This window comes from Manacus candei, unplaced genomic scaffold, assembly GCF_025592945.1.
Source record: "Manacus candei isolate 608988 ecotype Guabito, Panama unplaced genomic scaffold, ASM2559294v1 h1tg000026l, whole genome shotgun sequence".
Taxonomy (NCBI): domain Eukaryota; kingdom Metazoa; phylum Chordata; class Aves; order Passeriformes; family Pipridae; genus Manacus; species Manacus candei.
In genome coordinates this window covers 4,509,786-4,523,324 of record NW_026138074.1, presented here as the reverse complement: position 1 = coordinate 4,523,324, position 13,539 = coordinate 4,509,786, and the positions used below count along the sequence as shown (strand labels likewise).

Here is a 13,539-nt window from a genome sequence, read left to right as displayed (position 1 = left end):
GATCAAACTCACGACCTTGGCATTATTAGTATTGTACTCTAACCTTAAAAAGATAACTATTAAAAAGAAATGCCAGCATTGATTTAATCCACGTGAAACAACATGACGACATTTCTCTTGTTTGGACCCATTTTTCCAAGCTCAACATGTATGAATTCACATTTTCCATTTCCATTTCACAATCAGATACAAACAGGGACTTCCTTGTGATGGTTGTGAATGTTTTATTATAGAGTCTTATCAGTAAGTTCTCTGAAAATCAGTTTTTCAGAACTAAAATCTAATCTGGCAGGGTTCAATAAGTAACAAGATGAACTCAGCCATGCAAACAAAATATTACTAAGCTACTTCAAATAAATTTTATCACAACAACTTCAGGAAGAAGAGCATGTCCTGGAGGCTTAGGCTGTTAATCTTGCATTTCTATTAATATTTTGGATTCTTTTTGTTATGCTCTAGCCTCTGGTCCACAGCTGTCTTCATTTTGATGCTAGAACAGGATAGATCTTTGGATGCCTTTATGCCTGCAATTCTTGTCTTATTTTATAGTGCTGTAATAAAAATAGCACCATCAGAGTTCAGTGCTCACCACAGTACATTGAAGCAACTGGTCATTGCACTGAAATAGAACTTCTAGGGAAACTGAGATTATTCCTAGACAGTAATTGCTCACAAAAGGTGTAGCTCCCAAGTATTTTCAGTATGTGCCATTCCTTTTCTGTTCAGCACCTCCTATGACATTTATTCCGGTAATTTGATCAGGCCATGCTACAAGCAACAGGATATTCAGGATTCCATCTTGACCTTCAGAGCAGCATTTAATACTGCCTGGAAGAATACCAAGAATCATTTTCCTTGTACATACAATCAACATTCTGAGCTTGCAGCTACTTGTTGACAAGCGCTTACCAGTTTCAGTTAAATACACGTAAACCTAAGAACATTGAGACATTTGAAAATAAGCATTACCATATTTTTAATGTATTTGGATGGTTTAGCTCAACTTGTTAATAACTCCTGATTTCCAGGACTTAATTGCACATAATTTTTACAAAAGCAATATCTTGTCTTAACATTAATCAAATATAACATTTAAGATTTTTTGTGCAAAACATAAGCAATAATGTTTTAGTACAATATTAGTACAATAAGCTGAAAAAGCAAGGGATATTTAAAACAATATTCACATGCGGTGTGCGAGTTTTATCCCTACTTCCAATTTTTGACGTGGAATCTAGAATTCCCATCAGTAAGTGCTATCCAAAAATAACAAGTTTGTTTCACCTTTGATTACTTGGAGGAGACTCAAAATTTATTTTGTGCATTAGGTTTTTACACACAATTAAAACAGGTGTTTAAGTTGATAAATACAAAATAAGACACTGATAAGGGTGATAAAAACCAACATGCTGAAGGCATCCACCTAAATGGTGGCATGACTGATAATTTATAGCTTATATTAAAAAATGGAATAGATCCTTCAGATTTTCCATTTTCAACTCAAGATTTTAGCAAATAACCCAAAATTTCATTTTACAAATCTGGCATCTGCTGATTGAAAAAGTAATTTAAATAAATACTTCATTTTAATTAAAATCTTTAGCTTGCTAGATATTAAATGCTACCAGTCAAGGCAGTCACAAAAACTGTTTGATGTTTACATAGCACCATATAGATAAATATCTCCTTCAGAAGGAGAGATTATGTTTGGCTGGGAACATAATCAGAGTATTTCCTGAATATTTTAGGTATCTTTGCCTTCCACACCATAAATATATGCAACAATTCCTTAATTTGAGAAAAAAATGCAGAGAATTCCATTCAAGCTTTAACATGGTGCTATCATTAATTCAAATTCTCTCTACATAAAAGTATCAAGATCTCTTCAGCAGTCAATTTAATATTCAAAAACAGATCAACAGTTTTATGTAAACTTGTTAAAATACAAACCACCACATAATTTGGCTTTAAAGTGACAAAGTATTTTCCTTAATAAAACTTACTAGGCATGTGAAGAACTAATGTCAAACTATAATTCAAAAAGATGCAGAGACTGGACTATCTCTGATATTGAAACACTCAATTAAAATATATAAAGAATCTCCAAAACATGTAATTATAATTCGTTACAGTAGTATTGTTCATTCCAGTAATAGTCCTTCCTACAAGGAGGCTGCATGTTAAATAAAATACACTACCCTGTTCTAGTTAGAGAACATCAATATTCTCCCTCTGCTTCTCCTTCAGTCCGAATTTACTAAAAAGTAGGCTAGGTTTTCTACCAAAGGAAATGGGAAGTATGCTCACTATCCAAGTGGCCATTTCCTAGCCCTAATCAAAATCTTATCAGCTTATCTACAACTGTTAGGTTTAGACTAGTAACAAATCTTGCAGTAAAGTGTTAAAAATAGATGGAGTAACTAACAAGCCATCTTCTGCATTTTCAATCACTGAAATCTACACATCGAAGTATTTATGGAAGCATGAGTGCTGGTGACATCATTGACTCTTACAGACTGAGTCTTCCGTAAAAGTTGCACAGATGAAAAAGGATGCCTTGAGATAAATGGAAATAAAATCCAACAGAAGATAGATTTCCTAATATTGAGCCTCAATTTCTTACAGCCTAAGAGACATAATTCAGTGACAGACACTGCTTGCTACTTTGGCCCCGTCCCTCTTACAAAATCAGCTTCATAAGCTGTTATCACTCCAATTGAATAAAAAACACCACTCTCTTAAAACATTGTATATGGAGTTCTGGGTTCCCAAAATAAAATACATATGCATTTTCATAATCTTGCTATGAAACATCAACTAAAAAATATGAACATTCATAAAGAAACCAAATTGCATTTTGTACATTGTATCTACGTTGATACAGTTCTCTCTGTTGGAGAGTTCAGCATTTTTAGAGAGTTCGACATGTGCAAGTTTCAATTAAATTTTGAAGAAAATTCCAGTTTCAAAAGTTACATGTAATTTTGTATCTAATAGGTCAACAATCTCAAAAAAACTGTACAAAGTTAGCTTCAAACTTCTTCATCCCCCCCAAAATAGGCACTCAGTGGTTTAAGTGTGCAAATAGCTTCTTAGAAGAAACAGTGTGCAAACAGAGCCTGTCCCATTAGCTCCGCATTCTTTAGTGATTTCCTAAAGTATTGCCATTAAATGCTATCTACGGTATGACTTTCTAAAGAACAGAAGACAGTCAGTCCACAGAATCACAGATATCTTTCACTTTCTGATTGAAGTCTTCGGGTTGATCAGCGTACACATAATGACCTGCACCGAGGATAGCCTAGAGGACAAAGGTGAAGAAACAGGTCAGATTCACAAAAATGTAATAAACAAATTAATAAATACTGGGATAAGGTGAAAAACCTGACTTTTACACATTAACTAGGAGCTGGCATCATACAGCCTAAACAAAAAACTCAACATAAGGAAGACGAAAATCTTCTTTCCCCTGTGAAGGAACTTTGCTACACAGGAAAAGAGGGTACAAATACTGCTTATGCAATTGCACACCTTGTTAAAAAAACCCCCACCATTCAAGTGGGCACAAGTCACTGCAAAGCAAACTTAGAAGAACGTGCTTTGCAATATCAAACTTCTGCTGCATCTGCACTCCCTTCGCGTTCCACTCAAATAGTTCTGCCAGGTTGCTCATTAATCCTGCAAGTGTTTGTGTTAGAGAGAGCATCAAGCCATTTGGATTTTCATATTATAAAAGTGATACAGAAGAGACTAAAGAAGGTACTGGGATAAATGATTAAGAACTCAGAAGCTTAAACTGCTGGGGATTTTCTAGACTCGTGGAAACAGATTTCAACCCTCCAAATTAATGACTACTATGTTAAACAGAGACAAGTAAAATCCAAATGATGCAATATTTGGGGGGAAACCCCCACATTTGTGAACTAGATTATTTCACAGCAACTATGTAACAAAAGTAAGGGTTTAAGAAAGCAGTATTTCTATAATTTGTTATTCTCTGTAAAACTGCTACGAAGCCATCACCATAGTGTACAGCAAAGATACTTTGACCTATTTTCTTTCCATTTTACAACTGATCCAAGACTAATATGTATTTAAATCTATTTTTCCCTTCTCTCCTTAAAACACTCTCTCTTAAGTCTCTAACTGAATCCCATAAATGTATAGCTATGTTATTGTGTTAAAAAAACCCAGAAACTCAAATTAAAAATTAATTAGAAATAAATACACGTAATAAACCCCCAGAACTTCTGTGCATTTTACCAAGCACGGCACTGCCAGTCCATGTCTTGGTCTCATTAGAGCCCTTTCCACCCTATGGTTTTTTGAGTGTCCCTGCAATTTTTACCACTCCAATTTACCTTTTAGAATCTGTATTTGGCTTGACACAATTTTAATCTGGAATACAATAAAGTTGTCCACAGTCCTTTCTAAAAGCCATTGTCCAGAATGGAAAAAATCTGTCTGAACAGTACATGCTTATCCCAGCAATATATTGTATACTTTTTAAAAATGACTTTTTGTTTCAACTCCCTTTCTGGTTAAGCAGTTAAGTGACACTTTCAATCTGAATGTTAACATTTATGAAATTTATCTGTGCTCTTTAATACACATAAACAGTTCAATAACAATGTCTTATTCTCTGAGTTTTAGCTCTGATGTCAACTGTATCAAGTTATAAAATTTTATTTGAATGAGTTGTTATAGCATACTATCAACATTGCATATTGTCACTTCTGTCCAGATAGTTCTAGACATCAGTAAGATGACAGCTGGTGTGTTCAAACATTTTATCACCTCACAGCATTGTAACATATATGCATATTCAATTATCACAGCTGACAGATGTGAAAATGTGTGAAGAGTACTTTTAAATTAATTTGTTTTTATAGAAATAAAAAAAAATGCAGAGTGCACATTCCCATCAAGTTGCAGGTACACACATTTTAATATTTTTCTAAACAAAAATACATTAGCTAGGAAGAAAACACTAAGTATTCTTTTAATGACTTAGAGAAAGATGCTTACAAGAACCTAAGCACCAGGTACGAACCACTCTTACTAAAGAAATAAAAGCATTATATAGACAGACGAAAAGAGTTTATGAGAGCCTTCCTACTATGTTACACGTATATGCAGATATTATGACTGCTGTGGTTTACAACACAGACAAAACCTGTGACTACAAAACCTACTTGTAGTAGCACACTGTAGAACAAAATAAAGAATGACCTTGCTCAAAGATCTAGTTTGGCTTGTAGTGCTACAGTAAGTTTTGTTCTTACTTTGGGAACTCAACACTTTTCTCTGATCTACAGTGTGTTTTCTCTCTCCCTGTTACAGAAAACAGAAGTTATTACCCCAGGCTCTAAATCAAAGGGACAGCATATCCACAGTTGATATAAAAAACAGAGAATCACAGGACGGTTTGAGTTGGAAGGGACCCTAAAGATCACCTCATTCCAATCCCGATACCATGGGCAGGGACACCTCCCACTAGTCCAGGATGTTGAGAGCCCCATCCAACCTGGCCACATAGATATGACTTAAGCAAGTCCACACAATAAAAAAAACAAATGCTTTAAAAGTCAACTTACTATTGTCTTCACATATGAGTTTGGTCTCAGAGACTGGATAGTACTGCCAGAATTACCATCGATGCACGAACGTGCTCCATAGACCACAGTGATAGGAATGTCTTGATCCATTTGTGAAATCCGTTGCAGCATCGGCCTTTTTGCCCATCCGTAAGGAATAGTCATATTCTTGAAAGCTGTTTCACCACTTCAAGCCATTCAAAAGGGCAAAAACAATTCAATTTCCATTGGATCTGCTTTTTATCTAATTTGGGGTATCTGTGCCTTTTGGTGGCACAGAGTACACAAGGCTGGGATTTTTCACAATTAAGAAATATAAATTTTCAAGGTTTACATGTAATTTTTTTTTACAGGACTGAGTGATAAAACTTAAAAGAATGAAATGCCTTATTTTAAAAATTTTTAAAGAAATTCTTTACAGATTAAACTACTGTAACAATTTTTTAATTAAATTAGTGCCCAAACTCTCACAGAATTAACACAAGTTAACAGGAAATACAGAAACAGGATAGTTTTTACTAGTTTCTTTATCAGTTTCTGGAATTCGGAAAAAGTGCAATGCTATGTTTTTGTTCAATAAAATAAATGCTGCAATTAAAAATAAAATAGCATGCACACTGCTGCCATGGCCATTGGAGGGAGTAGCAGGCACTCAGTAAAGGAATGACAGACTTCAAAACATACACTGGGAAACTCATACTCACCTGGGTGACTGTACATTGCAGTGATAGATATATTCAGCCACAGTGTTATCATCAAACATCGAGGAATATTTTCGCTTGAAATCTGGTCTTAAACGCTGAACAAGGCTTAACCCTGTTAAAACAGAAAACACTATTAGAGAAGAAATGAGTATAGAAGACTTTATCAGATTGCTTAATACTTTTCATTACAACCCTCAAAACATGTCCTCTTGAAACTCGTGGCTAAGCTCAATGACTTCTAAACCAGTATTTCATTTTAGCACTTGCGTGTCTCAGGAAAACACGATGGTATTACACCAAACAGGAATGAAATATAAGTACTCTTAAGGATTTTATGCTGCACCCCCTGCTGAATACATACAGGGCGTGTTTGAGAAAGGTCACCGCAGCAACAGAAGAAACCTACAAAGGGGACCAGCAAAAGGGCTAAGCAGAGTATCTTTTTGTCACCAGTTTAGTCTCACATGATGCCAATACCTTCTCCTTGCTCTGGCAGCACTGAGTGGGCCAAATGCATCACACCTTTCAGAACCAGAAGGCACCGTTGAAAAATCTGGGCTGTTTTTCTTTAAGTCTGTCCCCTCCTATTACAGAACAGTCTGCTTCTGAAGCTAAGTCATTTAACTAGTGTTTAGTCGAAAAAACACAAGTCTATGGTGAAAAACAGGTGTAGAAATCTGGACATAAGGCACAAGTACTGGTCTAAATTAAGAGATTTAATGTTGAAAACTATTGTCCTCATGCTCTCTTAACAGCCAAAGTAGAGAAGTGGGTCGTTTCAGGGGCCAGTTCAGGTCTTCTAAATTTAAGCTTCTTTTCTGAAACACTTCTTTAAGGAGGAAGTGTCTTCTAGTTGGCCAGATGGATCTTTGGGACAAGAGCATCAGCACAAGGCTAATTTTAGTCTAAGAATACTATTCATCCCTAATATCTGATCTAAACCTACCTCTTTCAGTTTTAACCCATTACCCCTTGTCCTATCACTACATGCCCTTGTAAAAAGTCCCTTTCCAGTTCTCTTTTAGGCCCTCTGTAGGTACTGGAATGCTCCTACGAGGTCTCTCCAAAGCCGCCTCTTCTCCAGGCTGAACAATTCCAGCTCTCTCAGCCTGTTGCCACCGCAGAGGTGCTCCAGTTCATGTCCGTCCTCTAGACTCACTCCAGCAGGTCCACGTCCTTCATATGCTGAGGGCCCCAGAGCTGGATGCAGCGCTCCAGGTGGGGTCTCACATGAGCAGAGCAGAGAGGGAGAATCACCTCCTTTGACCTGCTGGCCACACTGCTTTTGATGCAGCCCAGGATGCATCTGGCTTTCAGGGCTGTGAGCACACATTGCTGGGTCATTTTGAGCTTCTTATCAACTAGCACCCCTCAGGCCTTTCTCCTCAGGGCTGCTCCCAATCCATTCTCTGTCCAGCCTGTACTGGTCCTCGGCATTGCCACGACCCAGGTGCAGGCCCTTGTGCAGGCCTTGTTGTACTTCATGAGGTTCACATGGGCCCACCTCTCAAGCCTGTCTAGGTCTCTCTGGATTGCATCCCTTCCCTATGGTGCATTGACTGACTGCACAGCTTGGTGTCATCGGCAAACTTCTGAGGGGGCACCCAATCTGCCTGCCCACGGTGCTGACAAAGACTCTGAACAGTGCTGATCCCAATACTGATCCCTGAGGAACACCACTCATCACTGGTCTCCACCTGGACATTGAGCCACTGTCCACAACTATGTGTGACCATTCATGTTTACGTTTCCCCTTTTCCAGATGGCAGGAACTTCATATTGTTGTTAATCTGTGCAATTATGATGATGTCACTCTTTCCCTCCCAACTCTGGCCAAAGGCCTCGTACTACTCATGTAGACCTTGTCACAGTGATCTATGCTTTTGTAATCTTGAGATTAGATATTGCAACACGCCCTTATGCACGCTTTAAACAGACTTAGAAAACTAATACAGTGCAAGAGAAAATAATTCCCTTATGAAACAGTGATTTAGCTCTCAAAACAATGAAGATTTTGTAAAATCCTGCAGTTCTCTCTGCTCTATTTTCCCTGCAGAGAGTTCAATTGCTGGATTATTCTTCTCTGCGTTTGGCTTTTTTGAACACAAATGATACAGTTGGCTTGGAATAAGAGTACCTGGAAGAAAGAGACTAATTCTGTGTCTTCCCCTGCTATCAGCATGGAGGTCATGGCATAAATGTTAGCAAATTTTAGAATTCACTTTCCGTTTTGATAAGTGTTTTGTCTGTGGGTCCAATTGCAAAACAGTTCTTCTCTGGGAATTTACAGGGGAGAACGAAACAAGGATTTAAGGCACCTTGGAACAAATTTTGGAATGCAATCGCACTGATTCATGCTTGCAATGTTTATTGAAGACACTGGTCTGGCTGCTTTTCCGCAGTGTCTATGAAAATGCTGTAAGAAATACTAACATGGAAGACAGCAAGTTCCACAAAAAGGAACTTGCCAACAACCGTGACATTTCCGTTGTCCTGAGAAATTTTTATGTGTCCAGCTCTAGGAATGGAATTCACAAATCCAACCTAAGCACCAAACCCCCTGCACTGTGAGCCTCCTGGGTGACCATTCCAGTTAAATGAAGGAAAATATGCAAATCCTCTATCTGGAAACCACTCAAATTAAAAAATACCTCTGGATTCTCTTTCTCTCCCAGTTTTAATTATTCGCCTGCGGGTCTGATTGGTCAACGTGATACCATTACGATATCCCAACGAACCTGGCTCACATTTAAGTGCTTAACTCATACCTTTGAACAAGATCAATTGGCTTTATAGTGAGGTTCAAACAACTGTGCTTGCCCAGCAGCTTAACCGCATTTGCATGTAGAAGGAAAGCTGTATTTGGTTCAGTGCTTTCACGAGGTTGGATCTGATGCCCACCTTGCAGGACAGTGTTTAAACTTACTCTTCTCTAAGAACTATGTCTCACCTGTCAAGAACTGTGCATTAAGTTGATGACAGAAAACATCTTTAACACGTGCAGTGCGAAACAGATGAAAAATTTTTGAAAGCACTGCCCTTTACAGCAATGTGTAAGCAAGGCTAGGTTTGGGGACACCTTGCCAAGACAGTGTCTGTTTCTACAGCATGGTTTTGAGTGCACTTATTGCTTAGGGAGACAAATTTCAGCTTGGAACTCTTCCACATGGATTGATTTATGCAAGCACTTGTTATTGGATAAAAGGCATTAAACCAGTGCTTCTCACTCAATATGCTTCAGGTTGTTTTGTTAACCAGATTAGCATTTTACTTTAAAAAAATCTGTTTGTACAAAATATGTTGCTTGTCTGACAAGCTAATTTTGTCACATTCCTGACAAGAAAAAAACAGATCAGCATATTAAAATATATATTCTATAGAAAGAGATTTAGGAAACAGATGTGGTTTAAATGTAAGGAAAGCCTAGGAATCTCACTAGTTTATCTTCAGACTGAATACTAAAAAATGATGAAGAGGTGAATTAATTATAACTCAGAAGGGACCAGAAGGATATCTTTTTCCAAGCCTCTCCAGCAGATACTTCAGTAGTACACAGAGCAGCAGACAGATAAACTCTTTTTCCTCTAGAAGGAATACATATCATGACTTTAAGACTTTATTATGCCCTTCTCCCCACTCCTCAGATAGACTCATACCACAGTATTTTCAGTCATTCCTACCTAGTCCTAGTATTAGAGTATACAGAGTTTACCTAACATCTCATCAGTGCTGTTGAAGAAATAGAAATATGAAGTATAGACTGCCACTGTAATGCAGGACATCAGTGAGGCCCACAAGATTTGCTAGAGTCATAAGGAAATGACTAATAGAAAGAACCCAGTCTCAATTTAACTTCTCTAAACTCAGAACAAAAGACAAATGAGTTTGTAAGAGACTGCCTTCCAATGTTAACAGAATTTGGAAATCCTGTTTGCCCATCAAACTGCAGTGAGAAGGGAAACTAAACGGACTGTGACCAGAGGCAAACAGAAAAAACCCTTTCACATTCATGCCTCTCTGTCAGGGTTCCCCAACAGATGTCCACATAATCTGGCTCACTGTAACTGGAGCCTACAGTCACTTACTGTAGCTTGTCGTAAACTACCATATTAGTATTTCTAATAGCAAGAGCTTGCCCTCTTGTCCCAAAGAGTTCAAACCTTCCTCAACCACTCCCACCTTTCTCCAACTCTTTCCTCTGTGGGTGATACAGACCTGCTAGAAAGCTTATCATAATGTGCTATCTGCCCCACGTTTATGTTTAACCAAAACAGAAATGGTACTTAAGAGTATCTAAAACTCACCAAAGGGTCCTGCTATTCTTAGCCCAGCTAATGGATTAAATGGACTCAATATAGCTCCTAGTGCTTTGATCCAGATTGGAATTGGTCGTTCGTGTTCAGCATTGTCAGGCCTCTCTGGAAAACCCCATGGCTCCACTAAGATAAGATGCTTGACCCTGTTGGCAAAAAAAGGTGAAGAGGGTTAGAGTACAGTAGCTTTTCTTCAACCAAGTATGATGAAAACATGCTATCTGTCTTACAGATACATACATACAACGTGCTTTAGTCACTTCAGTCATAGTGGCTTATTACCCAGTTTCTGATTTATCAATGGTTTTGATTTCAATTACTAATTAGAGAGTGAATTGCACCTAATCATGTGTACAAACACCAGAAACTTGGAAGCACGTGTCACAAAGAGAGAGTCAGTATTCAATAGATACTCACTGTCACATAAATTTGAGAAAAAGGATAGTCTTATTTCTATTTTTAAAAATAGCCTAATCCATGTGCTCAGTCGCTATTATTTGCAGGAGCAGTTTAACTTGAGAGAAAAGAGGATAACTGCACCTATTTAATTTAAGTGAAGTTGCTAGAAGTCTAAGATCTCTGTTCTAAGAAGAGACACAATTTAACTGAAAAATCATTTTATCAAAGTAAAATTTTAACTGAGAGAGGTAGGGCAAAACTAGCAGATGTTTTCTAAATTCATTGACTTTAGGTTATGAAAGAAATGTCAGAGACAATTTGTAAAATTATTACTCAAAGGAATTTCAGTGTAGAGAGCACAGTAGGAGTCTCCAGCACATGCAACTATCCGTCACTTCATGCTGTGGGTCCCCCTCAAGCAAAAACTCTCTTTCATCTTGGTAGATTAGAATCATCCATTTCTGTTTAATCCTGTAACACTTACTCTAACTGTCCTAAGTACTGATGATTTCTGAAAAAAAGTGACTCAACTATAGTTTTGCACATTTAAGGTGGTTTTCCATGGAAGCTTCATCATTATTGCTCTCTACAACTACCTGTCAGGAGGTTGTAGCAAGGTGGGGGTTAGTCTCTTGTCTCACATATCAAGTGATAGGACATGAGGGAATGGCCTCAAGTTGTGTGACGGGAGGTTTAGATTGGATTTTAGGAAAAACTTCTTCACCGAAAAGGTTGCCAAGGATTGGAACAGGTTGATTCAACCTGGCCTAGTGGGAGGTGTCCCTGCCCACGGTAGGGGGGTTGGAACTAGGTGATAACGTCCCTTTCAACCCAAATCATTCTATGATACCATGCCCAAGGAAGTGGTTGAGTCCCTGTCTCTGGACGTATTTACAAGATGTGTAGATGTTGATCTTAGGGACACAGTTTAGTGGACTTGGCAGTGTTGGACTAGATGATCTTAAAGGTCTTTTCTAACCTAATGAGTCTATGGTTCTATGATCTTTACTTTCTTCTTCATGACTTCCTTCTCTCTTTCAAAACCATGAGATTAGATATTAACAAGGAAAAGTTCCTAGTACCTAAAACGATGTCAGAAGTGATTCCAAAGGCTATTTTTGGACTATAAGCAGTTGGGAAACCAGAAACCTGTGCTTGGAATGAAGGGTTGGAAAGGATTAACCTCACAAAGATGTTTCTTGGCTGTTGGCTCAGCTATTAGTGTATTTGCACCCTGCAGCAAACAACAGCATTAAGAGAGGACAGGGTATAATCTAACTGTACAAATGAAGCAGGAGAGATTAGAGGCAAAGGAGTGCAAGCAACGAGGAGCCATTCAGGACAGCCACACATTCTGTGCACAAACTATGGCATTACATACAGCACAGCAAACACAAGAATAAAAATAGATTAAGCTTTTTTCATGTTTCCTTTCTTAACAATTTCCTTCCTATTTGGCATTTCTCCTTTTGGTAATCAGGCCTAAAACATAACCCAGGATAATGGGAAGTTGACCACGAGAATCAGGCTAAAAGTAACAGTCCAGAAGTTGCAGTATTTGAAAATCATGGCCCACCTCCACTTGGGAATATTCTAAATGGGACTCTTTCTGGATTAGTAACCTCAGATTTTCCATGAACAACTCTGGTACAGTGTAGCAAATTAATGGACATCTATGCTTGGAGAAACAGATCTACTTTCCTAATAATATGTATCCAGAATCCCTTAAGTCTCTAATGCATTGTTAGATAATCTGGCTGAAACATGTCCTACATTTATCACTTGATTCAATGCTGTCTTAAGATCAAATTTGCCAATTTGATGGTGCCAGTTTAATTCAGAGAAACATTAGTAACGTGAGAGCACAAACTGGAAACCCCCCAAATTAATTAACCCCAACTTAAACACAGTGAGGCAAGAAAACAGAGCACCACTTTTGGTGTAAGTCAGCAGAGGGGAGAAAGAACATTCCATCCCACAAGGATAGGACAGTGCCATTTATAGATTCTTTGAAAAAAGAGGTAAGGAACTTGTAAGTGATCTCTATGAAAAACCAACTACACCTATCTAAAAGTTGTTTTATGCCCAAAAGGATAATAGGTTTACGTCCCTAAAGCAGAAGATTGCATTTCTTCACTGCAATTCCGGATTTAGACATCTACTTTCACACGTCATTTCCAGCCACTTGTGCTAACTGTTTTCCACTTAGAAAAAGAGGAAGTGTTTTAGGAATAAATGATGTATGAAATTATATCAAAAATATCCAAATAAGAAACAAAGAAATTATAAAACTTGACATGAATATAAAAGAATAAGGTATGTTTTGTATAATATAGAATTTGCCATATGATGTGGAAAGCTAAGCTTATATTCACAATTTTTCATAGGGGCCCACTATGTGTATCCCAACAAAAGCACTGTCTTCTTTTAATACGGAATTACCTCAGTGGGATCCTATCTCACCAGGGGATATATAACCCGACTATATAAAAGAGACAAATTACTACTTTAAGGGGGAAAAAATGT

The 13,539-nt window shown here is 37.8% G+C and overlaps 1 protein-coding gene across 1 annotated transcript in view; it reads right to left on the bottom strand.

Moving 5' to 3' along the window:
- Window positions 1–204: 204 nt before the first annotated feature.
- Window positions 205–13,539, bottom strand: part of ABHD5 (abhydrolase domain containing 5, lysophosphatidic acid acyltransferase) — a 30,165-nt gene continuing 16,830 nt past the window's right edge. Inside the window, exons 4-7 of the mRNA XM_051789044.1 lie at window positions 10,606–10,760; window positions 6,302–6,413; window positions 5,598–5,784; window positions 205–3,301 (exon numbers count right to left, since the gene is read on the bottom strand). Of these exons, the coding sequence (XP_051645004.1) occupies window positions 3,212–3,301; window positions 5,598–5,784; window positions 6,302–6,413; window positions 10,606–10,760 (544 nt within the window). The 3' untranslated portion in view covers window positions 205–3,211. The remainder of the gene's footprint in view (window positions 3,302–5,597; window positions 5,785–6,301; window positions 6,414–10,605; window positions 10,761–13,539) is intronic.